Raw genomic sequence first — 27,643 nt, 5'->3', positions numbered from 1 at the left:
CTCTTGGAGATTATCTAAATTAGGAGAAAACAATTGCCAGGAAGAGGTGACATACCGTTGCAACATTCTAGGGCAGAGTAATAAACAAGTCCCACAACTAGTCTATCTACAAAAAGGTAATGTCCTCAGCTCTGGCTTGGGAAATTGAGAATTTACATATACAAATATTTCCAAACCTGAGTTCTGAGAACTACTACATTGCACAGTAGCATATTAAAGTCTCTAAGTCATTGTCTGCATAATCTGTATTTATTAGTGCCAATTATGTGACAGGACCTGTATTAGGCCCTGAGAATATGATGGTGAACACTACAGACAAGACCACTACCCTCCAGAAGCTTACATGGCTGTGCTGGAGAGACATGAGTAGGTATTAGGTATTAGGAATACTCTTTTCTTCCCTCATCTTATAACTGATACTAAATAAGATATAGGAGACAGGCAGCAGAAGATCAAAATGTCCTGCCTGTGTAGTTACAAATGGTTGGAGAGGTCAGAAGCCTTGAAGGCCATGGAAAGGAATTTAAACTTCATTCTGCTTGCAATGAAAATGGATTGAAGGCTTTTAATTGGGGGACTAGCATTACATGATTTGAATTTTTTAAATGCCAGAATGTGGCCTATAGGAATTTGCTAAAAATCAAGAGTGGAAGCAAGAAAGCATTAAATGGATACCAAGAGTTGATAGCTCAGACTAGAGAAGCAGTGAGGAAGTGGAGGAGTAAATGGATTTGAAATTTTTTTAATGTAAACACATTTGATAAAAGAGCTTTTTTCTGTTTGTTTGGTTTTTTTTTTTGGTTTTTTTAATCCCTGTTGTTGTTGTTTTATTAATTAATTAATTTATTTATTTATGGCTGTGTTGGGTCTTCGTTTCTGTGCGAGGGCTTTCTCCAGTTGTGGCAAGCGGGGGCCACTCTTCATCGCGGTGCGCGGGCCTCTCACTGTCGCGGCCTCTCTTGTTGCGGAGCACAGGCCCCAGACGCGCAGGCTCAGTAATTGTGGCTCACGGGCCGAGTTGCTCCGCGGCATGTGGGATCTTCCCAGACCAGGGCTCAAACCCGTGTCCCCTGCATTGGCAGGCAGATTCTCAACCACTGCACCACCAGGGAAGCCCCCTAGAATTTTTATATTTGATTGATCATCTCTATCCAGTTCTTTTGTAAAATATCAAATTGAAAATAAAAATGACTTTTTTAGAGATTGACTTATTTTTTGATGCTTCTAGAAGCATTTGTTTGTTTTGAGTTAACAATATATATTTAAAAAAATTTCACTATTTACAATTTTGGTGACTATTGGGGTTCATTTGCTTTCACCTTAGTATTGCTTTATGAGAATTTGAGTAGAAGTGCATTTTGGGGTTCAAAGATACCAATAACCATGTCGAGTGGTTTGTTTTGAGTGTAGTCTGGAATTGTAACATACAGTTGAAATTTTTCATTGATGATGCAGAACTGGAAACCCCCCCCCCCATAGTTTTGTTCTCCGTGCTTGTCCAGTAATCTGCAATGAGGCACAGTTTAGATAGTTGATTAGAAAAGTCAGAAAAGTCTTTAAAAACTAACCAAAAAAGGCAATGATTATCTGGCAAAGTTTTTGTGTATTCACCAGAGGATCACAACCCAACTAAAAGGACAGCTGAAATGGTTAAAAGATGAAATCTTAGGTGAGATGGCATTATTAGGTGACTAAGAAACAGTATTTGCTGGGACTTCAACTAAGTAACCATCTCTGAACAGACGGGCTAGAAGCATTTTCCCTAAGACACATCATGAGCCCTGTCGATCAAGACATCCAGCCATTTTTTGGTGGGGAAAGCTTGATATGTTAATAGGGACTGGAATATTTGAGGATTAGGTGAGATCATATGTGAGGTGAAATATTTTAAAAGTCAGTAAGCTTTTACCATTATTTTTCTTTCCTGCACATAAAACCCAAAGGTGTTGTTAATACTCAGTGACTGCTATTTGTATGTTTGACTGAAAAAAAAATGAGGTAGCAAATTCTCAATAGTCACCTCCCTCTGAGCACATTGTAGACACAAATGGCAATCATTTTCCTTATGATTTCAGCCACTATTACCGAGTCTGTCTTCCTTTTAAATCGATCCTCAGATACAAAAAAGCCAGTTGGTCTCTGATTACTGCACACCTGGCACGCTCAACTGCTGTTCTGTCTGGGCATCCAGTGAATCTTATTTATTGCTTGAAACTCTGCTTCAGCACATCCTTAACATTATTTGTTCTCTTTTTCTTGCTTTGCCTTTTAATGGTTCTGCTGTAGCTCACCATAGATCTTAGAAGTCTGAGTATCCTTACCTCACCCATTTACCCATCTTTCCCATCTTTTTATCCCAGTGGGGTTTGAAGTTATATCGGGCTGCCTAACTTCTAATTTTAAGAATAGCCCATTTATTATTGATGAGTCTGTGGTTTGTGTTAGCAAGAACAGTCCTTCCTACCTGTTTTGATTGTCAAGGATGTGAATGGATAGAGTTTTAGGAGCCATTCCTATTAATACTTCCGAAGTCTTCTCAAACCACTTCAGACATCTAAGACGCATTTTGTAAAGAAAAAACCAGGGCTTCCCTCGTGGCGCAGTGGTTGAGAATCTGCCTGCCAATGCAGGGGACACGGGTTCGAGCACTTGTCTGGGAAGATCCCACATGCCGCCGAGCAACTAGGCCCGTGAGCCACAACTGCTGAGCCTGCGCGTCTGGAGCCTGTGCTCCGCAACACGAGGGGCCACGATAGTGAGAGGCCCGCCCACCGCGATGAAGAGTGGCCCCCGCTTGCCGCAACTAGAGAAAGCCCTCGCACAGAAACGAAGACCCAACACAGCCAAAACTTAATATAAAAATAAATTAATTAATAAGAAATTGATTGACATTTAAAAAAAAAATTCTAAACAGTAATATGTGTTTCTGTCATGATATTGGTGTCAATAAAACAGCTAATTCATCAGGTCTGCAGTGAGGCAGGAGAACACATCTAGCTTATACACAATGTATTGGATATTGTCATGGATTTTGTAATTTGTGTGCTAACTCACACATCATTGTCATCTTCCTCAATTAAAACATCTCCAAAACATCCACTGATTCTGAATCACTCCAGAATTAATTCACAACTCAAGAAATATCCGTATCATACAAGTTCTTAAATGTTCTCTACCAAAAAAAAAAAAAAAAATCAATTCAAATGTGTTACTCTCACCAGGCATAACATATGCCCACTAATGAATGTATTTGGAGAAAAAAAATACGGCAAAATTAAATAAATTGAAACTGTAAGATAGTTATGGAGAAGGCCTCCCTTTGCAAATATAACATATTCCAATGAATAATATCCAATCTGAATTGTTTTAATCTTGTGCATTGACTTAAAGAATCAAAATTATATGGATAAGTTGTAAAGAACTCTGATTTCAAAGTTCAGTGTTTACCAATAGAGTTCTAGGAATTTTGTATGGTTACCATGCATATCATATGTATTTTATTAAACAAAGACTAAAGTTTGGAATATTCTGAGTAAACAGCATCAGAAATATCTAAGTGACACAGTTAATTATTTACACTCTGTTTAGCTCTTTTCTACAGGCAAACTGTTTTTTCACATGTGAAGAGTCAGTTGGTAAACTGAGTTAAGAAAGGAAAAACCAGAGTGATGAAGTATAAAGAGGTGAATAGAAAAGCACTGCAAAGACATTTTGGAAACATCAAAATTTTTTTGCAATTTAGGAGGTGAAATCATTAGCAGGAAGCTAGCAAGGAGATCGTTTAGAGTACTCTGTCACTGAGAAGGCTGACCAAAATTATCAAAGAAAATAATTTGAGCTTTTTATGGATTCTTCTGGAAACCTTGCAAGGTTGCTGTAGAACATAAATGACAGGCTGTTTATATATGTATGCCAATGTCCATCCACAAGGACCTGCACCATCTCAATAGTTACCGCAAGAAAGCAATGTAATTCTACAGTACATTTAGAATATATGCATAGGTATTGATATATTTAGTTCTTCTGTTTAATGTGTCATCCCTATGCAATGGTAATACGAGACATGATCACAAATTCAAATGCCTAATGTATGTACATATTTCATATACTGATAGTAGTATTTTTTTTTTTTTTTTTTTTTTGTATTTCTGGTCCATGACATTTTTTGCAGTCAACCCAAGGCATCTATCCATCTGGAGGGTTGTGAGAAGACAGATAATTAGTTCTGCCTCTGTCATAGACACCATGGTTAAGCTGTAAAGCTTGCTTCCCCAGGACCTAAGGAATTTGTATCTAGAGCAGTGTTTCTCATAAGAGCACTACTAGCATTTTTGGAGTGGCAATTCTTTATTGCCTGTAGTTAAAACATATTTAGTGTGTCTGGCTCCTAGGTAGTAACTGTCAATAACATTCTCCAGTCACTGTGACAGATAAGAGCCTCCACACGCCCACAACCACATTTCCATATGTCCCTTTAAGGAGGAAGTACTAGCACTGACTGAGAATCAATGACTTAGAAATAGGGGGGAAAACATGAATAATTATAAAGAAAAAATGGGGGAGGGGAGAGATAGAAACATCAATGGATCAGCTTCAGGGCTCTCGTACCTCCATAAATACAACACACATGGATGACACATCTTAGCGGGTCCAGGAGGAGCACTTGGAAACTTCCAGCAGGTATGGGAAAGCCCAGGAACATGTGTTAACACTACACCATTCCTTTTCATGAAAAGCTGCAAGCTCTAGGAGGTGCCCCACGCCCAGCCACTTCTAACTTGGGGCAGGTGTGATTATGCGGAAATAAGTAGAAGATTAGAGAGAGATAAATGTCAGATTATAGATAGGTAAAGTGTGAACCAGCAGTGGCTCCATGCACTGCTTGAGGAGAGACAGAGACGAAAGGCTTGAGAGGCCTGTTTAACCATTTATAACCTGAGGGCAAAGAGAAAGAGAAAAATGAGGAGGAACTAGAGACCGGAAGCAAACAACCAAACAATGGCCTCTAGCCGTTCACATCTATGTACACCCCAGAAGTCATTAGTCCAGGAAGTCCTCCTACCAGCCAGGACTGATTCAACTGGTATCATCTAAACTATAAAGGAGCATCTTATCTTCCTGGGCCATACCTTGCTCATCTGGAGTGAGTCATAAAAGATGTCGAACATTCGAGAGACTAGGCATTTTTACTCCAAAAGACTACACATTACCTTAAAAAATTAAATTATTGCATTATATCATATTTACTTGATTAAACTAAAAAGTAGGGTTTACCTAATATCCAATGTGATGGAATTTATAAGAAATAGCTGATCAGTTGGAGCCAAAATTACATTTTCTCTGCATATCTGACAACATTTGTATGATCACGTTTCTGTGTGAGTGAGTGTATGTGTGTGTGTAATATCTATCTATGTTTAGGATATGTGTGTGTTTATCTCTGTACAGTGTATATTAAGTACAGGAAATTTTTTGATGAAAACTTGAAAAACAAAATATAAAGGTCCTATACTTCTCTAATTCCTGAACAATGTAAACATAAATCCTGTCTTTAAGTTGGCAAAATACATATATTCCTTAGAACAAAAGTTTTCAAAATGTGGCCTATATACCCCTAGGATTTTATGGGACCTTTTTAGTGGTCCTTGAATTAAAAAATTATTTTCATAATAACAAGACAATATTTGTATTTTCCACTGCATTTACATTTGTGCTAATGGTATAAAAGCAACAGGTGTGCTTATGTTTTTAGCGCACCTCAGAGTGGTGGCACCAAACTGTACTAGTTGTCTTCATATTCTTCACACATTTGAGGGGGTGGGGGGAAGACGGTTTTACTTAACAATATCCTGGATGAGCAATAATAAAAGTTATAAATTTTATTAAAATATTAATTGTATTCAATCTCATCACTTGGGTACCTGTCTTTTTCATGTTTTATTTGACTAAATGGGAAGTGAACTGAAGCTTTCTGCAGCCTGCTTCAGTACCATGGATGTCTCAAGGACAAGCACTTGGCTAATTATTTTGAGTTACAAGCTGAACTAGCCACTTTTTTTTCTCATGAATCCCCGTGTTTACCTGAAAATCTGACTGATAGACAAATTGGTTATTCAGATGTTTGTGAATAATTTCTTAAAAATGAATGAATGGATCCTGCTACTATCAAGGAAATCTGACAATATTTGTTGCAGATGATAAAATATGAGCTTACAAGCAAAAATTAGAATTTTGGAAAGCTTACTTGTACCACCATAAGTTTGATAACTTCCCTATACTTAAAAAAATTTTCTGATGAAATTGGTGGTGATACTAACAAAAGAGATTTTTTGTGTTGTTTAACTAAATGTTTTACTTTTGGGAGATATACAAAACTAAGAAACCAACATTTTCCAAATGAACAATGCAGGACATAACAAAGTCATGCATGGATTTAAAAAATCCATTCCAAGGACAAGATAGACCAATGGGTTTTAATATAACTGAATATGAAAAGCTCCTCGACACAGTTTCAGATTCCACTTTGGAACTAACCTGTTAAGTTTTAGTGTAGCACAGAAGAATATACAAAATTATATGCAAAAGCTATTAAATGCCCCACTTTTTTCCAACTACCTATCTGACACTGGATTTTCTTCATTAACTTCAACAAAAATTTCAAATTGCAACAGTTTGAATACAGAAGCAGATATGAAAATCTGGCAGTCTTTTATTAAGCCAGATATGAAAAATTGTAAAACGCTGTCATTATTCTCACTAATTATGTTCTTTTGAAAAATATCCTTATTATCAAAAAAGCGTGTTCTTTTTGTTAACACATATTGGGCTTGAGACTGTTTTTTTAAATTGATTTAATAAATATTTTTAAATTTTTCTGTTTTAATTTCAATATGATAAATGTCAATAGATATAACCCGTATCACCAAGAGATGTCTGGGGTCCTCAATAATTTTTAAGAGTGTAGAGGGGTCCCAAAACTTCTGCCTTGAAGCATGGGTCAGCCACCTTCCATCACAGCTATATTTGAAAACCTGGAACTTTGAAAACAAATATTTTAATAGTGTCCCTTATCCAGTACTTATATAAGTGATCGCCACCAATTCACTGGAGAGAGGCCCATTCACTCTGTGACTCTTCCTGCCCCAGGGACAGATTCTCATTCAAATCAGAGATTAAAGTAGATCATCATTTCTCCAGTGATCTTGGCTCCAACTGCAGGTGAAGTTTGTTTGCCCACGTTCACAACATTGAAAGAGGCCACGTGCTCGTCTATCAGGGTCTTATTCAAGCACCTATCTATACCTATTCAAGCAAATACATCAAAACTTGCTCTTTATTTTACTTTTAGTCACTCCATAAATATTTTACACAGACGTTTGTTTCCAGTTGGTAATGCTATTAACACAACAAAAATGAAACCAGCCAAAAATTAACTGCACATAAAGTCTTTTTTTAATTTATGCTGAAAAATATTTGTGATATTTTCCTATTTATTGAGCAATATCAAATGAGGCAACAATTCTAGTATATTTTTAGCTTAATTTTTTTAAAACTTAAATTTAAATACTTGTTCTACAGACATATGTAAACATATCTCATCCATAAAACTGCTTAGTATTCTCAAAGCTTCCATATAATCAATAATTATCTATTCTGATTTTTTGATAAGCTTCTGCTACCAAAAGCCAAACATATGTGGCCTAGCATCATGTAAATATTGAATGTATATTGCTAACTTAATGTTTTCCCAAATTAATCTTAAAATTCCTATCTGTTTTATTTTTCTTCTTTTACAAATTCTTTAATTGAGACTTATTTTCATTTAAAATATCATAAGTGGTACTGAACTGGATATTTCTCACTGCTGCCATGAAAATAAAACAGTCCTGGTTACTAAAATGGATAAATTTGACTTCACAGAATTTTTTTTAAAAAAGCAGGCCCAGGACAAGTTTGCTATGCTTTGACTTCCCATTTGGTTTAGATTTCCCAGAAAGCTGTTTGTGGGAGAACTAGGAGGCCAGGTCTATAATTGAGCTGTCAGTCAGATGCAATGGTGTAAGAAGATGCCATATGGCTGACTGATATCTTTTATGTTGAAAAAAATAACAAATTTTTATATGCAGGTCCCACCAATATAATTACACTGTGCAGAGAAAATATACACTGGAATATATGCAGCGATGCAGGGCTCTTTTTTCAAATCAATCAAATTAATTTATACTGATTAAAAACCCATCTTTCTATTCTTTTGAACCAGCAAAAAAAGTATAAGCAGGTCATAGAGTTAAGGGTAAAAAGCAGTGGTTTTTTTTAACTCAGACAGTATTGCGTTTATCCCATTTGTGTGCAATGGATTTCATATATAAAATATTTATTTAAATTAATGTTGTTCTATGTGCTTAAACTGAGATTAGAATAGTAGGTATTCTATACAGCATTGCAATCCAGTTAACAAAACTACTTTGGCACAGATTTCAGCATATGTGTCCTAAAAAGTTACTTCATATTTTCTTTAATTAGATCATGTTTAAAATGCCATGAGGATGCTATTTAAAGGAACTACACTATATAAGTAAGAACCATTTTGAAAGAAAAATTGCCTTTCCCCTTACTTATCTCTACTATTCTCCTTATATTGCTTCTGACTGTTCACTACTTTTCTTGTTAAGAGTAATAATAACGTGATCCACTGACATAGAAATCATTGTAAACTTTCCTTACTCTTAGTTTTTCATGTGTGTGTATTCACACACATAATATAAATGATGTATATTCAGCTTTCCCTGAAGCTGAGAAAATTACATTTCTAAAATATTTACCGAGTGAAAAACTTTTCAATTTTGAGTTGATTCCAGGCAAATCAAGAAAATGCAACATAAAAAACTTTATAACACGTATGGATTTCAAAGATTACCTGTCTTCCAACTACAGGATGGAATTCAAGTTTACTGAGTTCCTTGATAATGAAAGAAATCACTAAATAGAATAAGGATAAGCCTAAATACAATTTTACTTCTAATATTAATAAATTGCATATACTCGATGAGAAACAGTTTTTAATGGCCTGTATGACTCAACCTCTCTGTCATCATAAGGTAATTCAATAGAGCTGGGTAAAAAGGCTTTAACTGGGATTTTCAAATTCAATATTAGGTTCACTTAACAGTGTTCAGAACATGATGAGCAGAGCACTTGCCTTGCTTTTGCTTCACTGCTTTTAAATCTTGTTTATAAAGTTTAATTTCAGTGTAATTATAGGAGTTAATCCAGTGAACAATAAGTGCCTGATTCTACATATTTTCTTGGTAACTCAGGAAAAATGTGACTATATCTTTTGCATATCAAAAGGGCATAGTGAGAATCATTTAATGACAAATCCAGTTGACTGTCGACTTTATGATGGTTACAAGAAAGATCCAATTTATTACAATGTGAAATCACAGGCAATGTGTTGGTCATGGTGTATGAAGTATGGTCATCGCTCAATTATTTGAAGCATAGAATAGACATGACACTTATCACACAGTAAGTGCTCACTAAGGGGGATTAGAAAAATATTCCTGCAACATTTTGATAATAATAAAAGTGACAACAAGAATAATGACACTGCATTAAACAGTTACATGGATTATCTCATTTAATTTTAAGACAACAACATAAGGTAAGTACTACTGTCACTCCTACTTTACAGATGAGGAAAATGAGACGTAAAAGTTTCAAGAAACGTGTTAAGGTCACACAGCTAATAAAAGACAGAGCAGAGGTTGAATAAGTAAAGGTAGCATCTATTATTATCATATTACTATCATCATCACCATCATCAACCCATCCTGTGATCTCTGTAGCAGACTAGGCTATAAAAATTTGTTCTTGGGTACTTCCAAAGATAATTGCCTCCCCTTGGAAGGAATCCAGAACAAGCCCACATTAAGCTAAATTCTGCATTAGAGTGGGCTGTTATACAGTTGGGAGGATTTATTCCAAGCACCTAGAAGGCACACGAAAGATGAATAGATAGAATTTGTCAGATTTTCCTTTACCTTTAAACATATTCCAATGCAGTGAAAGGAAATAAGATAAGGCCATTTTGTCCTTACACAAAGGCATTTTAAACATCATTACAATTAACTCATCTGGTTGTCAGTCCCTAGGTAATGAAACACAGGGTCAAAGATAGGCATGCACACCTCGCATGAAATATGGTCTGCATTGTTAATGAATGATAAAGGGATTTTAGTGTGAGTCTACAGTGATGTGGTTGAAAATGGAAATGTAGAGTTTACTCAAGTTGAAGTCTATAAATTGCTTTATTCAAAATTTTTCAGTCATTATACGTCCCCTGTCTATTTAATTATTAAAAATAAATGTAAAGTTGCAGTATTGGGGATATAAATTAATAAGAAGTGTACATTTTCCTTTAAAAATATTTCAATGACTTATAATCATATATGTAAAATCATTTTAAAACATTCATATAAAAGATGAGAATTAATAATTTCACAGAAACATATTATATTATTTTAATAAATCACAGAATAACGGAATGCAATAATAATATAAATACATTTTCATTACTTTTTCAAAAACCTGAATAAAATGTTCTAGGTTTTTAATAATAGAAATTTTGAACGTGCTTCACATGACTTTTAACTTTTACTTTCATAATTGTCTTCGTTAGAGTCAATTTAAGGTATCTTGTGATTTTTCTTTTAATCCAATTTAAAAACATGACTGTTAAGAATGCATGTTGTTCATTAATAAATTTGGAAATATTCATAAAAATTGGAAGAATTAAAAATACAAGTTGTATCTGGGGATTCAACATTCATATCGATATTTTGAAGACCTGATAGATAAAGCCAAACACCAGTAGCGCACTTCATCACAAGACTGTTAGTGGAAAATCACCTGAATATAACATCTGATGACTAGGGAAATATACCCAAAGCCATTAGATTGTCGAGTTTTCCTGTCTCTGTACTGTGCTACCTCCTACATGACAATCACATTCCTCCCATGCTAAGTAGGAATGAGATCGAAAGCAAGACCTCACCATCCCCAACTACTTATCAGCAATTCTTCTTTCATTTCTTGACATACTTCAGGGTATATCTCAGGTCAAGATCAGGGACCAGGAAGGATTCCCTTTGAATGGATTTATTTCCCCCCTAATTTGTCATATGTTTTTCAGTGGGCTCTCTGACTCATACCTGGACAATCCAATGAGTGAGCAGAGACAACAGATTAAAGGGAACACGACAGGGAAGAAGGCAGGGATTTTTGCTACCCAAGAGATTATATTTTAAAATAGGTCATTTGTGTTTGTATACTCCCAGTTAACTAGTAACCACCTTTCTAGTTATAGTTATTGTTTTGTTTTGTTTTTTGGCTGCGTTGGGTCTTCGTTGCTGCACACAGGCTTTCTCTAGTTGAGAGACTAGTTGCCGCTAGCAGGGGCTACTCTTCGTTGTGGTGCCCAGGTTTCTCATTGCGGTGGCTTCTCTTGTTGTGGCGCACGGGCTCTAGGCGTGAGAGCTTCAGTAGTTGTGGCACGCGGGCTCTAGAGCGCAGGCTCAGTAGTTGTGGTGCAGGGCTTAGTTGCTCCATAGCAAGTGGGATCTTCCCGAACCAGGGTTCGAACCCGTGTCCCCTGCACTGGCAGGCGGATTCTTAACCACTGCACCACCAGTGAAATCCCTAGTTATAATTACTTTAATTAGTGGAAATTGTTTTAATCAAATTGAATGTCAATTGAAAAATTTAGGTTTTTAGCAGTTGAGATGAAATGTGGAGTCAGAAAGACCCCAGTTTCAGTCCCTTAATATACTCCTTCACATATTCACTATACAACTGGGAAAGTTCCTTAGTGCCTGTGAGCCTCTTAGTTGAGACTTGTGGCTAAGGATAACAGTACTTACTTCATGGGATCATTGTGAGAATTCAGATGCTTAGCTTGAGCCTTACACTTCAACAGTGGTTATTGTTACAATTACTTCTACAGGACACCACTAATTACAACTGATTCCAGGGTCCTGGTGGCAGCGTAGGAGACCTGCAAGCCTCAGTCACCGTTTGCTAACCTCTGGTCACCTGTCCAAGATCTCCCTTCTCACCCAAATCTGTCATTCTCCTCTGAAAGTTTTCCTCCTTCCTCACAATAATCTGTAAAGCTAGGGGAGACTTTACTAATCATTTGATTCAAGTTATTCACACTAAAGGATGAATAAGGCTTAACAGAACTTTTGGCTTTTTTCGACGCCCAATGTATAAGTGAAATATTGGAGAAATTTTTCTCTCTATGTAAGGGAAAATCTTCACTACCTTAAAAAAATTAATTTCACAGTACTCATACATAATGATGAACTACTTACTAGGATGATTTTTAACTCCATATTTTCTGTATGGAAGAGTTCTTTATAGAGGCAAAAGTTAACCAGAAGGATAGCCGTCCAAAGAGCCATAACCGATAAATACTATATACTGTTTTATAAATTTCACTGAAGTTGTTCTTTTATTCTCACAAGAAAACGTTAGTTCCATAAGGACAGGGATCTTGTCTGGTTCTTTTTTCATGGAGCCATCTGAAGCACCTAAAATAGTGCCTGGTACATAGTGGATGCTCAACAAGCATTTGTTGAAAGATTAGAGAGAATACATCATTAAACTCCTGCTCTTCTTTAGAAAGCTGCAAAAATAAGTAAATAAATACAACCACACTTTGGTTTATTTAAAGATCACACAAAAATGATATGTCCCGAGCACTGTGTTTATGGGGTCAGCCTCTGACAATTAGTCCTGGGTTTTAATTTGGAATGTGTGACCCTAAGTAAATCACATAATTTCTCTCTGCCTCAGTTTTCCCTTCTGTAAATCAGGTATACTTCTACCTCATAGTATTGTTATTATGATTAAATAAGGTACTGAATGAGTAAGGGGCTTACAAAAATTTCCTGGCATAAAGTAAGCACCCAGTAAAGGCTGAGTGTTTTTTTATTAAAACCTGAAATTTTACTAAGGAAGGCGTTGAGGCCCTTGAAGTAAATGCTAGCTAGAGGTCCCACAGCCCGTTGACAAAGCCAGAACTAAACAGCTATGTTTCAGGTCAATCTATGAAAAAGCCCTCCCTACTGTACCAAGCTGCCTGCTTTACCTCTTTATATATACTTTCTAAAACTACTTACAAGGAAAAAAAGGAGATGTGTGGTTCACTCATTCTTGCAAAGACTTTTGAAAAATGCAGGATTCCCAGACGCTTTCTGGAAATAATGAGGACAACCTTGAACCGTGCCACACAAAGCAGTTAACATAACTGCCCTAACCCTGAGTTTAGCAGATTTATACAACTGGAAAATTTTGTTCTTGAGCATTTGTGAGCGCACAGATTCCGGGAAACGAGAATCTAATATAGTAATCCTTGAAGCGCCTTCAGGATGAATATAAGATTCAGAGTCACTGAGCGCCTCACTTCCTCCTCCGGTCTCACCTCCCTCCGCTCCCCGCTCTCCCCACAGCTGGCGCTGGGAACCGCCGAAGGCTGGGAGCGAGCGCGGGCGGGGGCGGCCACCCTCCGCCGCAGCCGAGGGGCCGGAGCCGGGAGGCGCGCGGCGAAGAGGCGAGGCTAGACAACCAGCGCGGGCGAGGAGCTCAGCCGCGAGCACAGCCCTCTTCCCGGACCTGTGAAGTCAGACTCACGTGTAAATCGCGAGGATCAAATCGAGGCTACGTAGCCAGCTGCGCCCACGGAGCGCACCCCAGATGTGCCCGGAGCAGCAGGTGAGTCACCCTGCCCTCCTCCTCGCTCCCGCCCCGTGTCCAACAGGTTGGCCGGGGCGCGACTCCCAGGGGCCCCGTGGATGCACTTCTAGCCTCACCTGGGCACGGCGCTCGGCTTCTCCCTTTACCGAGTCGTCGTTACTATTTAAACTCCTGCCCCAGCCCACGCCTGTTCTAGTCCTTGTCTTTTTGCCTTCCCTTCTCCTAAAATGACAGCTCCGCTGTGTGCCGAAGAATGCCCCCAGAACACCTGCTCTCCGGGAAACTTGTAGCGACAGAAAAGGCTAAACCGAAGGGCGCAAAGTGCCTCAACACGTGACGGGAGCTGGCAGTGGTGACCCCTAGTTCTCAGTGACTCACTGGGACTTAATCAAAAGTCATCATTAATTGTCCTCGTTTCTCAACCAGGAGGTCAAAAATTAGGGGAGGAGGGAGAAGAAAACGAAGCGTGAGTGACAGACTAGAATGAGAGTGAATGCGAGCAAATGACTCGGACCCCGCACCCAGGTCACCCTCCCCCACGTGCGCACATCCCCAGCGACCGCTCCCTGGGAGGCCTGTGAAACTGCGCAGCAAACGCAGAGAGAGGAATATATATCCTGAAGTTGGAAAAGACTCAGACCCGGTTACCACTTGCTTTGCCTTCGGAACTTTTCGTTTTGGTCTCCTGCAGGCGGGAGTGAGTCTTGCCCTTCCCCTTGCTTGCATTCCTCCAAGATTCGTCGTGCCCTCCTCCACTGTAGACCTCCCTCCCCCTTCCCCTCCCCGCCCGCTCCAACCCCCAAGCAGGGAGGCCTTCAACCCATACACCTCCCGGGCTGGAGATCTCAATTACAAGGCTGGGGAGGGGGTACTGAGTCCGGGAAGGACCACGGCGACCGGCAGTGTGCCCTGCGGATGTCCTCGGCTTGGTCCACACCTGAGCAGTTCCCTGGGCGCGACCCTTCCGCTCCTCCCAGACCCGGCGCTCAGACACTTGTGCGCTGCTACCGCGCACTCGCAGCTCCCTAGCGGCGAGAGGGAGAACGAGCACAGGGGGGTGGAGAGAGTAAGGGTTCGGGGGTGGGAGGAACCCACCTCGGGAGCCCGGGAAATCCCGGCCGTGCCACCGCCCCCAACTTTGTGGCGCCCTCCGGCAGCGGCGGCAAGGATGGAGCTGCCTCCCCGCGGCCGGGCGTCGCCGGACTCGCCGCTGGACAGCGCCTCCCTGACCTCGCTGGACTCCAGCGTCTTCTGCAGCGAGGGCGAAGGGGAGCCCCTGGCGCTCGGGGACAGCTTCACGGTCAACGTGGGCGGCAGCCGCTTTGTGCTCTCGCAGCAGGCTCTGTCCTGCTTCCCACACACGCGCCTTGGCAAGCTGGCCGTGGTGGTGGCCTCGTGCCGGCGCCCCGGGGCCCTGGCCGCCGTGCCCAGCCCCCTGGAGCTCTGTGACGACGCCAACCCCGTGGACAACGAGTACTTCTTCGACCGGAGCTCGCAAGCATTCCGCTACGTCCTGCACTACTATCGCACCGGCCGCCTGCACGTCATGGAGCAGCTGTGCGCGCTCTCCTTCCTCCAGGAGATCCAGTACTGGGGCATCGACGAGCTCAGCATTGACTCCTGCTGCAGGGACAGGTACCCTCGAGGCGCTTGGTGGCTGGGCGGGGCAGCGGGCGCGGTGGAGAGAGGGCGGCAGAGGGAAAGATTTGAGGCTTTACACAAGCCTCGCTCAAGCCAGGCTTAAGAATACCTGGGCCCACTTCGGAGCTAGAAGGTGGGGTGGCAGTGGAGGCCGGAAAGTGTCAAAGCCAACTTGTGATTGGAAGTTTCTGAACCTTCTCCTTTTTCCAGTATGCTAATTCATTTATAAGTCAAGAGAGGTCAGGCCTGCAATAAATATTTGGTGGTTAAATAAATGAGTCAGAAATCTTATGCTCCAAAAAAATGTATGTATAGGGATGTAGGTTTCAGTGGAGAGCGTTACCGTTTATCAAACCTAGGACACTAACTTTTAAAACTTGGACAGAGAACTGCTTTAAATACAGAAGACAGAAAGTTGGTTCTTTGACTGTGAATGATTGTGGGACTTTGGTGATCTATTATTTTGCTATTACTTTGCTATTACTACCATTTCTTCATGAATACCTTTCCATTAGCCACCTTAAAAAAAAATTACGTATCTCAAACTTCTGTTCCTGTTACAAGAAAAAATGGGTGATAAAATGCTTTAATCTAAAGTAGCTTTGCCATGTATAAATTCTTTTGTATAAACTTCTACCATGAAAGTGCCATATTAAAAACAATAATCCTAAATGAGAACATTTGAGTACTGTGGGAAGAAAGCCTGGGTAAAATATGAATGAACGTTTTCTTCATTTTACTGAAATAGAAAGCATGACTTCACTGCCAAGTTTAATTCTCTTCCGTATTTTAAAGAAAGTTAGACTAATCACCAAGTTGTCTTCTCTAAAAGATACTTCAGAAGAAAGGAGCTGAGTGAAACTTTAGACTTTAAGAAGGACACAGAAGACCAGGAAAGTCAACATGAGAGCGAACAGGACTTCTCACAAGGACCTTGCCCCACCGTCCGCCAGAAGCTCTGGAACATCCTAGAGAAACCGGGGTCTTCCACAGCTGCCCGAATCTTTGGGGTCATCTCTATCATCTTCGTGGCGGTGTCCATCGTCAACATGGCTCTGATGTCAGCCGAGTTAAGTTGGCTGGACCTGCAACTGCTGGAAATCCTGGAGTATGTGTGCATTAGCTGGTTCACCGGGGAGTTTGTCCTGCGCTTCCTGTGCGTGCGGGACAGGTGCCGCTTCCTGAGAAAGGTGCCAAACATCATAGACCTCCTAGCCATCTTGCCCTTCTACATCACTCTTCTGGTAGAGAGCCTGAGTGGGAGCCAGACTACACAGGAGCTGGAAAACGTGGGGCGCATCGTCCAGGTTTTGAGGCTGCTCAGGGCTCTGCGCATGCTCAAACTGGGCAGGCATTCCACAGGTATTCGGGTTTCATTGATGCCTTTTAATTTGCCATTGTATTTAAGCATTAGTGCTTTGACCGTGGTCCAAGGGAAACGACTCTTGACTCTGAACTGATACTCAAAACTACCAACTCCTATATTTCACCCAATTATGATCTCCAGAAAGGTACTGAAAAGCAAAACCTTGAGGTTGTTATCACAGGTATAGAGGACAAGCTGCCTCTCACACAATTCCCCTCCTTAAGACATTTGAGAAACAGTTTAACCATATGTTAACTTTATTTTAACCCAGGTGCCCAGAAGATGTACGAAAATTAAAGATACTCTGTTTCTGGAAGGCTCTACATAAAATATGCATAAACAGCACATAAAAAGATATGCACAGATTATATGTGATCTATAGGAACGTAAGCCAGTTTCTTTTCTGTGTCCAAGGAAATATCACACATGTTCCTTGGGAGAAGAGAAAGTCCTCCAGGGCCTTCTCTGGCTATGCAGAAAGAGAGATGACTGGGCACTGGTGGCCCTCCCATGATTTTTGAGGAAACGATGGAAACATTTGCTTCGGAAGAAAGCAAAAGACACTAATTAAATGCTTTGTCTAGTATCTGAGAATTTTCTTGTCCCTAATTGGGGAGGCATAAGAGAGATGGTAACAGGAATTCCTTAGCTTTTTGTATGTATCATAAAGCCTTGAAGATCTAAAGAACACTCTCCCTAGAAAAATCTCTACACACACACACACACACACACAATTATATGTGAAAATTTTAGGCAATGTCAGAGGAAATCACACAAATTCATTAAAGATAATGCTTGCATCCCCAAGGGCAATGATTTTCAGTGGCTGGCCCAGCCGGCTGTTAGATGTTCTGGAGCACATATGTGTTACCTTATGTTACACTTTAATGAAAATAAGAATCCCTTGAAAAGCTTGTTAAAATGCAAATTCTGAACCCCAATCCCCGAGAGTCAGATTTTAGTTTTGGGGGTTGGATCCAGAAGCATACATTTTAACAAGCTAATTTTGATGTAGGTGGTCTTGAACCACACTTTGAGAAACCCTGGAGTAGGATGCCATATTCATACAATACATATAAATATAAATAATTTGACTAGAGAGTCCTATTCCCACCTATTTCCCTAGATAGATGCCTGACTGGTCACCTAAAAGGAGTTGATGGTAGTTGTCTCTCCCTATAAATATAGGGAAAAGTTAACCTCAGATATGTTTTTTCCCACACATCTCTGAGAAAACTACGATTTCTCCTAATATAGTTTTAGTAGTGTATTTTCCTAGCTAGTCTCACATACCAGGGATTTGATAACGGGGTTTCCAACAACTTTTAGAAGTACCACTCTTTGTTTTCTGACACACATAATGGGATGCTTTCTTCTAGTATTTATAAACTCTTCACAGGATTCAATTTAAAAACACCCAGTAAAGACTACATTTTTTCCCAAAAGAAAGGAAAAAGAAAATAACAGTAATTTCCACAATGTCACCTCTAAAAAGGGTTTGTCAGTTCTAAGGCAAGTAGAAGGATTAATAAAGCCTTAATTTACTGAAAAGATATGAACAGTTGCATAAATGTTTGACAATTTTATCTTAAGCATTACATTTAGCAAAATATAGACATAGATTACATATTCCCCTATGTATTAACTATAAAAAAAAATTGAGAAGTATTATAGAATAATGGTTAGGAGGACAATGGGTGGGCCAGACAGCCTAATTTTAAGTCTTTGGCATGTAACTTTGTACTAGATATGCTACCTTTCTGTGTCTCAGTCTGCTCACCTGTAGAATGGCATAAGTATAACATCTATCTCATATTATTTTTTAGGATTATCTGAGTTAATTGATGAAACATGCAGAAATTCAGGCCACTTTGTTTCTTTGCAAAATGAAATGTTTAGAATGTTGAAATGAAAACAACCTTCCCAAACACTATGCATTTCTTCATGTGTTGTCAATATATTTCAGAAATGCAATTTAATACAGACACATCAAGGCCAGTTTCCTGAAAGGTATTCTAACGATATTCTTTAAATGTCTTTTGAAGTTAAACCTCAAAGTTATATTCATTGGTCTTTTAAAATAGCTGGTTAGTAATTCAAGAACATCTGAAAATTTCAAGAACAATATTCAAAATAATGAGAGCACAAATAGTATTTTAATGTATGTAAAATAGTCTCCAGTGAGTGAATGAAAATTTAAAAGTGATTCCAAGAGGCACTGCTTTGGACTTCTGAGACCATATCATTGTGACATCATGTTAACATGACTTCGAAATGTGGATAAACTTTAATCAGTATCTCTCTAGAGTTGGAAAGATACCTTATTCAAATCATGATCCTGTAATGGGCTCCTCTTACTATCCTGAGGGTTTAGTCTCTTCAGAGGTGGGATTGGACTCTCCTGGGTCTGTCTTGCAGAATCCTCATAATTAGCAATGGGAAATTCACCAATGCCTCATAGTGAGTGAATTCCCTAGTGGCTCCAGTCCCCTGTACCTTTTCGCAATGGAGGAATAGTCTGTATTCAGGTCTATCTCCCTACAGGAAAGGAGAAATTCTATGTATTCAAGGGAGATAGTTTCCTATAGCTTTGGTATTAAGGACAAAAATTTCAATGGGTGCCATGGGGGTACAGGAACCCCTCCTGCTACACCTCTGAGAATGTCCTCGCATGTACATTTGATGTTCTTATGTCAATTTTGTCACTGATTCCTAACTTGTTTCTGCTGCTTCACTTCATTCTCATCTTTTACTTCCTCTGACTTTCAGATAATGATGCCCCTAATTGTATTAAACTTTATCAGGAAGGTGAGAAAAACAGACATATAAAATATGTCATAAAATATGTTTATGTCTTATAAAATAAGGAGACAACATAAAACTTCATTAGAAAAGTGTGCTAAGGTGAGGCACTGAAATGCAGATCTGACCAAGAGAGCCCTGCATGGGCAATGCTGCAAAGTTTCCCATTGTATAAAGTACAAACTCCTATCAAACGTCCCCTGCCTGCCCTCCAACTCATCTCTCACCTTTCTTCTGTATGAATTGTAGGGTTTTAATAAATGATAAGTGAGTGAATGAATCTATTTATATTTTTCTATCCTTCTCAGTCTGGCCCCATCAACTAGACTAAGAACTTCCTGAAGATTATAATTTATCATCTATATATCCCCAGAACATTGGCCAGTGCTGGAGCCGTATTAAATGTGAAATGCATGTGTGCGGGTGGGTAGAAGGGAAGGAGAAGGGAAGGGAGGGAAGGACGAAGGAAGAGAGGAGGGGTGCCCATGACTGACACCAACTGTTCTGTTACAGGCTTGCGCTCACTTGGAATGACAATCACCCAGTGTTATGAAGAAGTTGGGCTGCTGCTCCTATTTCTGTCTGTAGGAATCTCTATATTTTCAACTGTGGAATATTTTGCTGAGCAGAGCATTCCCGACACAACCTTCACAAGTGTCCCTTGTGCGTGGTGGTGGGCCACAACGTCCATGACTACCGTGGGATATGGGGACATCAGACCAGACACCACCACGGGCAAGATCGTGGCCTTCATGTGTATCTTATCGGGAATCCTTGTCTTGGCCTTGCCCATTGCTATTATTAACGACCGCTTCTCTGCTTGTTACTTCACCTTAAAGCTCAAGGAAGCAGCTGTTAGACAGCGTGAGGCTCTGAAGAAACTTACCAAGAATATAGCCACTGACTCATATATCAGTGTTAACTTGAGAGATGTCTATGCCCGGAGTATCATGGAGATGCTTCGGTTAAAAGGCAGAGAAAGAGCAAGTACTAGGAGCAGTGCAGGAGATGATTTCTGGTTTTGAATTCACTTTCAGTTTATTTGCAAAAGGCTGTGTAATACTAACTTGATTGATAAAGCCTTGATATGGATGTCTGTACACTGCTGATGAGTCTCTTTTGAGTACTACCTGTGTTCATTTGGTTCGTACGTTGCTTGATCTACTAGAATAATTCACATCCCCCAAAACAGCAACACATTGTTTTGACACATTTCAGTCTCAAAAATATCCATTTAACACAACCAGGCCAATATACACATGTCTGAATTGTCCAATACCAAATAATATTTCAGTGCATACAACAAAGTTAAATGTTTTACACATCACTGATTTTTAGAATCTTTGGCACCACTAATTTTAAAAGATGGAAGTTAAACTGCATAGCCCAGAGAAAAGATAAGTGAACATTTAAGAACACACTGGACAACTTTGCCATTTAAAGATACTCTCCAAGTAAATAAATCCCTCCTTTCTCCATCAGTTAAAACTGTTGAATACAACAATTCTCTTTTCAAGAGAAAATCCTGATTTGATGGTCATAGACTGAGTCCCTATCTTTCCTCTGGTGCAGATGACCGATCACAAATGGACTGAGCTCTGTATTCCATTATTACGGTTGGAGGTAGAATCCCAAAACTGCTTAGACTGCGTAGAAGAGTGCTACCCAAAGGCTTCGAGAGTTGCACACCTTCATCCTCCCCACTGAGTGCACATGTGCAGTATAAAGGCAGTATCTCTTAGTACTCCATGGAAACTAGATGGTCTTTAAAAAATCTCTTTATTGATGTAGTGTTCAAGTTATGTCCTTAAAATCATGACTTTGTAAGTAAAGGTGAAGTAGTGAACATCCTAAATGTATATACACTGAAATTATTAAATAGTCTTATTTCATAATATGAGAATGATACATTGAATGATACCACTGGGTGAACTTGACAATCTTTATTTGTTAACAAAAAATATTATGGATAGCTTTCTGACTGTTGGGGTAAATAGCAAATGTTCAAACTTTACACGCATTTTGACAGTCATTCATGATGATAATAAAATTTCTAGTCAGTTTGTTATATAATTAAAGCCAACAGCTCTACCTTAGCCTAAGAATTAGTTTATGATTTCCAATATTCTAGTAAATGAGGTTTTTAATACTAAGAATAATACAGATTTATCACTTTCATACCTGCCTTCTTAATGGGTGTAACAGTGTCCCCAAGGGGATAAAAATTGTTTCTTGGTGGGGGGACAAAAATATCTTACTCTTTTTATTCATAAAATACATATACATGCAATACATAAACAGATATAGAGTATATCTATGGTATTAAATTTTCATGGGATGGGAAAGTAGAAAAAAATGCCTAAGAGCCCCTTTCCAGAGTTGTGCTGTGATAAGAAATAAACATTGAGAAAGACAAATTTAATATATGTCTGTACCATATTTTATTAAATCTATTTAAGATACCCTATTATATTATGAACTACAAAGAAGGAAAGGAGGAAGAGAGGAAAGACAGAAAAAAAAGAAAGAAAAGAAAAGAAAGAACAAAAGAAAAGTCCAATCAATTGTAAGATGCCATTGATTGTAAAATGTATCCAGATTTTGGACATGTAAAAATTTAAAACATGCATCTTAAAATCAATGAAATATCATATATGCTACCTCTAGTTTTCTGGTATGCATGCTTAACTTCTAAAAACATCTTCGTTGATAACATGAGTTTTAGATTGTATGCTAAAATCCTTTAATCCTCTTGGCTTGTTTCTACTTCTCCCAAATATTATGAAAGATTTAAGAGATATGTGTAGTAATAAATATTTTCCCTCTTACACAGTTCCCAGGTGCTAGAGTATGGCACAGGACCACTTGTCCTAATATAAATATGCCATCCACAATCTGAAGGTGAAATAGAGATTAGACACAGAAGGCAAACTTATCCTGACTTATCTAGAACTCCCCCCAATAAGAGAGTTACTCTGATCCAGAACTGTGCTCTGTATTCATCGTGGTTTATGTCACTGTATCCTCAAAATATTCCTATTATATAATTACTATCACTATACTCTTCTAGTTATATAGTTCATATATTTATCCATGCAACAAATATTTTTTCAGGACCCATTTGTATGCTGGGCACTACAGATTCTTTGTTAAATCAGACCAAGTCCTATTCTCTTGTATTTAACATTCTATTCAAGGCTGTGAAGGGAACACAGACAACAAAGCTGAGGCACAAAAAGATGAAGTAACTTGGCCCAAATTCACACAGCCCATGCATGAGAGACAGAACCGAGGAATGAGTCCCAATCTGCTGGACCCTGAAAATGATACTCCTAAAAGGCATATGACAGATTTCATTATTCCCACACAACCTGTGCTTAGGGATTCCCTTCCCAGGCAGGTAAGCCAATTTCTCATGGGTGGAGAGGTTCAATATGCCTTAAGAAAAGTATCAGCTTATTCTCAAGGTGGAATGGAGCTTTTAAGGAACAGTTGTCACATCGTGTAGTCATTACTAGACAAAAAAAATATTACCTTAAGAATAATAGTTGGAAAGTGAAAAAAAAATGTAAAAGCTGTATGTATTATACGTATATTTTTTCCTACCACAGAAGATTCTAAACATGTTCTCCAGAAACATGGTATGTTAGCTATATAAATTTTGTTGAGATGTGGACATTTCAAAAGAAATTTTCAAATATCACTGCTTAGTCAACCTTGCTATTATATAAAATATTGGTGTATGTTCAACAAATTACACACATAAGCAGACCAAATTTAAGTAACAAATCAAGGCAGGAACTGTTAATCTTATATCCCAACATCTATAAAAACTGATGTTTGTCAAAAACCTAAGAATTATTGCTATAAAACAATATTTAATTTGTTTGGACATATAAATAATAGAATTATTGGCTTTAGGCTGTTTTAAAAACACTAATTAAAAACATTTGAGTGCACAGAGGGAATGCTTGAGTACCTAAAAGAGCAATTTTAAGAAATTATTGAGGTATGTTTGGTAGAAGTGGCATCTTGTTCATGTTTTACTGGGTTTTTTTCCTATATATACAAAGAATAGTTGCATTTATCATTTTAATGCAAATTAGTATAAAGCATAATGTATTAAATGCACAAAGAATCTAATTGAGGTAGAAATCTCAGTGCTGTGTTTCCATGTGGAATTCTTGCTCTCATGAAAATCTTTTGACTAGTTCTTGCAAAAAATATACCTGCTGGCCCAAGTTATCTAAGCAAAACATTATCATTGAGTAAGCTTACTGCTTTGATAAATATTTCCACTGATTCATTTTGTTAACATGAAAAGCCTGCTCTTTTGAAATATGAGCCATTAATATCTCTGCCTTATCAGTCCTGCAATTCAGTCCAAGACACTATCAGTTGGCAAATGATGTGTTCTAGCGCTTCCCTTGGTGATTTTCCTTTGCAAAAGCACCCCTACTCCCGAACCTGTCTTCGAGCCATGCTGATATGTGGAATAAAAATGTCACCTAAGGAGAATTTTACTCACAAACTCCGCTTGGCATTTGCTTATGTGGTGTTCTTTAGGGATAATGGGATAACCGGGATACTCACCATCTTCATGTCCTCTTTTGCCTTGTGTTAAAATCACTCTCTTGCTTACGACCTGAACTCCACTGAGGTATTCAGTGGGTAAAACCCAAACCCCAACTAAATCCAACCCAGTGCCTATTTGTGCTGTCCCTGCAGAGCTGATCGTGATTACAGAAAAAAACCAATGTGTGCTGACTGCTCTCATCTTACATTCATGCCTAAACCCCAAATGGGTTCTTAATGCTGCAAGGCAATCATACTGCAATTCCTGAAGCTATTCACTCTCTAGATAAATATAAACCTCTAACACCTCCCTTTGATTCCACTTTCACTCAGAAAATAGAATCAGTTAGAAAAGATTTTCCACAAGGACCGGCACCCACATTTATCCACCTACCTCCATCTGTGCGTATTCAATCTGCCTTTCCTTCTATCATGAGTTGAACTGTCCACCCTTCCCTCTAACTCTAGGACATTGCTTCAGAATGCCTTTCCCCTCTCCCTACTATACCGTCTCTTTCCCCCCTCCTTAGTAGATCATTCCTATCACGAAAAAAACATAATTTAATTTTTTCTATCTTAAAAACAAAAACAAAAGCAAACAAATGAACAAAAAACTTGAATCTACTTCATCCTCCAGGAAACACCCAATTCCTTTCTCTCCTCTATGGCAAAACTTCTTGAGAGCATTTTCTAGTCACTCTCTTCATTTCTATATTCACTTTTCTCCCCCCTATTCTTTCTTGATAATCCACTCACATCAGTCTCCCATCACTACCTCTCCTCTAAAGATGTTCTTCTCAAGGTCAGCCATTACCCCGTAATTGCTAAATCCAATCATCAATTCTCAGACTTCATATTGCTTGGTCCATCAGCAGCATTTACAAGGTTAATTATAGACTTCACTATAATTGAAAAACTTTCTTCACTTGACTTGCAGCCCATCACACTCTCCTGATTTCCCTCCTACCTCATTGCCCATTCATCTTTTCTGGTTGAGAGGGTCAATCAGGGCTTAATCCTCAGGCCCCTCCTTCTCTCTATTTACATCACTACCTTGGCAACTCATCTTGTTTTATTGCTTGAATACCACTGATACTTGGTCAATTCCCAAATTTCTGTCTTCAGACTAGACCTCTCTTCTCACTTCTTGCATCTTCAGATTTGTGTGCATAACGGCCTGTTCAATGTCTACACCTGAGCATCCAATAAATATCTCATGATTAGTACATCTAATACCAAATTATTGATATTATCCCCAAAACCTATGTCAGATCAAGTACTCTGAGAAGCTGAGGCCAAGAAAGCTGATTACTGTAATTATGTGCAAGACATTTATTGTAGGGGAAAAAAGCCTGTGAAGAATAAAGAGGAGGAATCTAGAGAAAATGGGAAGAACCTTCAAACCATGATGCCAATCTGACACCTGTGAAGAAGAGGGAGAGAAGAGGATTGGGTAAAAAGAGTCTCTGATTACAACCCAGTTCTAAGAAAATTTCAACCGAGTTGATGGAGAGTCCTGAGCAAAAGTAGCACATTAAGGAGCCCCACCTCTTTTAGATATGGGACTCAGCTCAAGCCAACAGTCAACCATGCTGCCCTCAGGAGGGGATCTGAACGGTGCATTTTCACAGCCACCACAGTCAAGCCCTGGAACTGCACAGGTCTGCTTCGCCACGCACGTCCAGAAGGAGCCCCTCCAAGGATTCCATGGGCCTCTTTTTCTGAATAAAAACTTTAAAAAAGGAGTTGGCAGATGAATTAGATCGTTCATTGTTGCTTTGCTCTCATGATATCCCCCAGTAAACCCTTGCAGCCTAAAAAAGTTATAAAGAGAGTTCTAATCTGCTTATACTTTTCTCTACCTCAAAGAAAAATTGTATATCCTGAGAAACACTTTTTTCATTATTGTGGACTTAAGTGCACCATAATTAGTTATGCTGTACAGAGATGTCATTGCCATGTTACTTAATTTTTTTCCTGAACAAAGGAATGGCATTATTAAATTGATATTGCAGGGGGAAATTTCAAAACAATTTAAATCCCATTTTATTCATTTCTGAACTGGTAACATCATACTGACTATGACACTATTTTAATGGGCACCATTAATAATCCAATGACTGAAAAATTCTTTCCTGTTTATATATTAATTTATGTAAAACCATTGAGGTAGATAAATACATTTAGCTTTCAACAACATGATGCAACTAAATCTGAAGTAACAAGAAAAATATGTTAACTTTTGGATTTCCTTTTCATGTTCTAAGTTGAGGGACATTTCTTCCAATTACATAAAACCTTACTTTGGCTTCCTTAGAAAGTATATAGTCTAAGAGGTTTTATAAGTAAAAGAAGATAATGGTAATGTGTGTATTTTCTACATTATTCTATCATTCAATACTCAAAGTATTTCCAAAGAAATAATAGTTGAACTAAAGAAGTTTTAATAAGTTTGGTGCATGCACACACACAGACTGAGAGAGAGAGGGAGAGAAAGAAAGAGAGGGAGAGAAAGAGGGAAAGAGAAAGAGAGAGCGAGAGAGAGAGATTGAGGAGTAAAAATTTAGGATAACAAATGTGATTTTTTTTAATCTTTGGTCAAAATACAGATTAGGATAATTTTCCTTTGGTGATTCAAACCGGAGACACTTGCCATTAGGCTGACTTTTTTTTTTTTTTTCTTTCTTTTCTTCAAGTGCATTCTTATTTTTTATTTATTTTTTTTTTAAACATCTTTATTGGAGTATAATTGCTTTACAATGTTGTGTTGGTTTCTGCTGTATAACAAAGTGAATCAGCTATATGTATACCTACATCCCCATATCTCCTCCCCCTTGTGTCTCCCTCCCACCTTCCCTATTCCACCCCTCTAGGTGGTCAAAAAGCACCGAGCTGATCTCCCTGTGCTATGCGGCTGCTTCCCACTAGCTATCTATTTTACATTTGGTAGTGTATATATGTCATTGCTACTCTCACTTCGTCCCAGCTTCCCCTTCCCCCTCCCTGTGTCCTCAAGTCCATTCTCTACCTGTGTGTCTTTATTCCTGTCCTGCCCCTAGGTTCTTCAGAACCATTTTTTTTCTTTTTTTTTAGATTCCATATATATGTGTTAGCATACAGTATTTGTTTTCCTCTTTCTAACTTACTTCACTCTGTATGACAGACTCTAGGTCCATCCACCTCACTACAAATAACTCAATTTCGTTTCTTTTTATGGCTGAGTTACATGCCATTGTATATCTGTGCCACATCTTCTTTATCCAGTCATCTGTTGATGGACACTTAGGTTGCTTCCATGTCCTGGCTATTGTAAATAGTGTTGCAATGAACATTGTAGTACATGACTCTTTTTGAATTATGGTTTTCTCAGGGTATACGCCCAGTAGTGGGATTGCTGGGTCATATGGTAATTCTATTTTTAGATTTTTAAAGAACTTCCATACTGTTCTGCATAGTAGCTGTATCAATTTACATTCCCACCAACAGTGCAAGAGGGTTCCC

General features: G+C 38.8%; 1 protein-coding gene across 1 annotated transcript; it reads left to right on the top strand.

The window, feature by feature from the left end:
- The first annotated feature begins 14,926 nt into the window (after positions 1 to 14,926).
- Positions 14,927 to 20,592, top strand: KCNV1 (potassium voltage-gated channel modifier subfamily V member 1). The gene is made up of 3 exons (XM_068525991.1): positions 14,927 to 15,393; positions 16,232 to 16,761; positions 20,081 to 20,592. Exons 1-3 carry the CDS (start codon positions 14,927 to 14,929, stop codon positions 20,590 to 20,592), a joined length of 1,509 nt encoding a protein of 502 aa, XP_068382092.1.
- The last annotated feature ends 7,051 nt before the right edge of the window (positions 20,593 to 27,643 follow it).

Source organism: Eschrichtius robustus, chromosome 17 (genome assembly GCF_028021215.1).
Source record: "Eschrichtius robustus isolate mEscRob2 chromosome 17, mEscRob2.pri, whole genome shotgun sequence".
Classification (NCBI taxonomy): domain Eukaryota; kingdom Metazoa; phylum Chordata; class Mammalia; order Artiodactyla; family Eschrichtiidae; genus Eschrichtius; species Eschrichtius robustus.
This window is presented reverse-complemented; position numbering and strand designations above follow the sequence as displayed.

Coding starts and splice junctions, on each gene's coding strand:
- KCNV1 (XM_068525991.1), top strand. CDS start 14,927: ATGGAGCTGCCTCCCCGCGGCCGGGCGTCGCCGGACTCGCCGCTGGAC. Junction 15,394..16,231: donor GACTCCTGCTGCAGGGACAG/GTACCCTCGAGG, acceptor CTTCTCTAAAAG/ATACTTCAGAAGAAAGGAGC. Junction 16,762..20,080: donor ACTGGGCAGGCATTCCACAG/GTATTCGGGTTT, acceptor GTTCTGTTACAG/GCTTGCGCTCACTTGGAATG.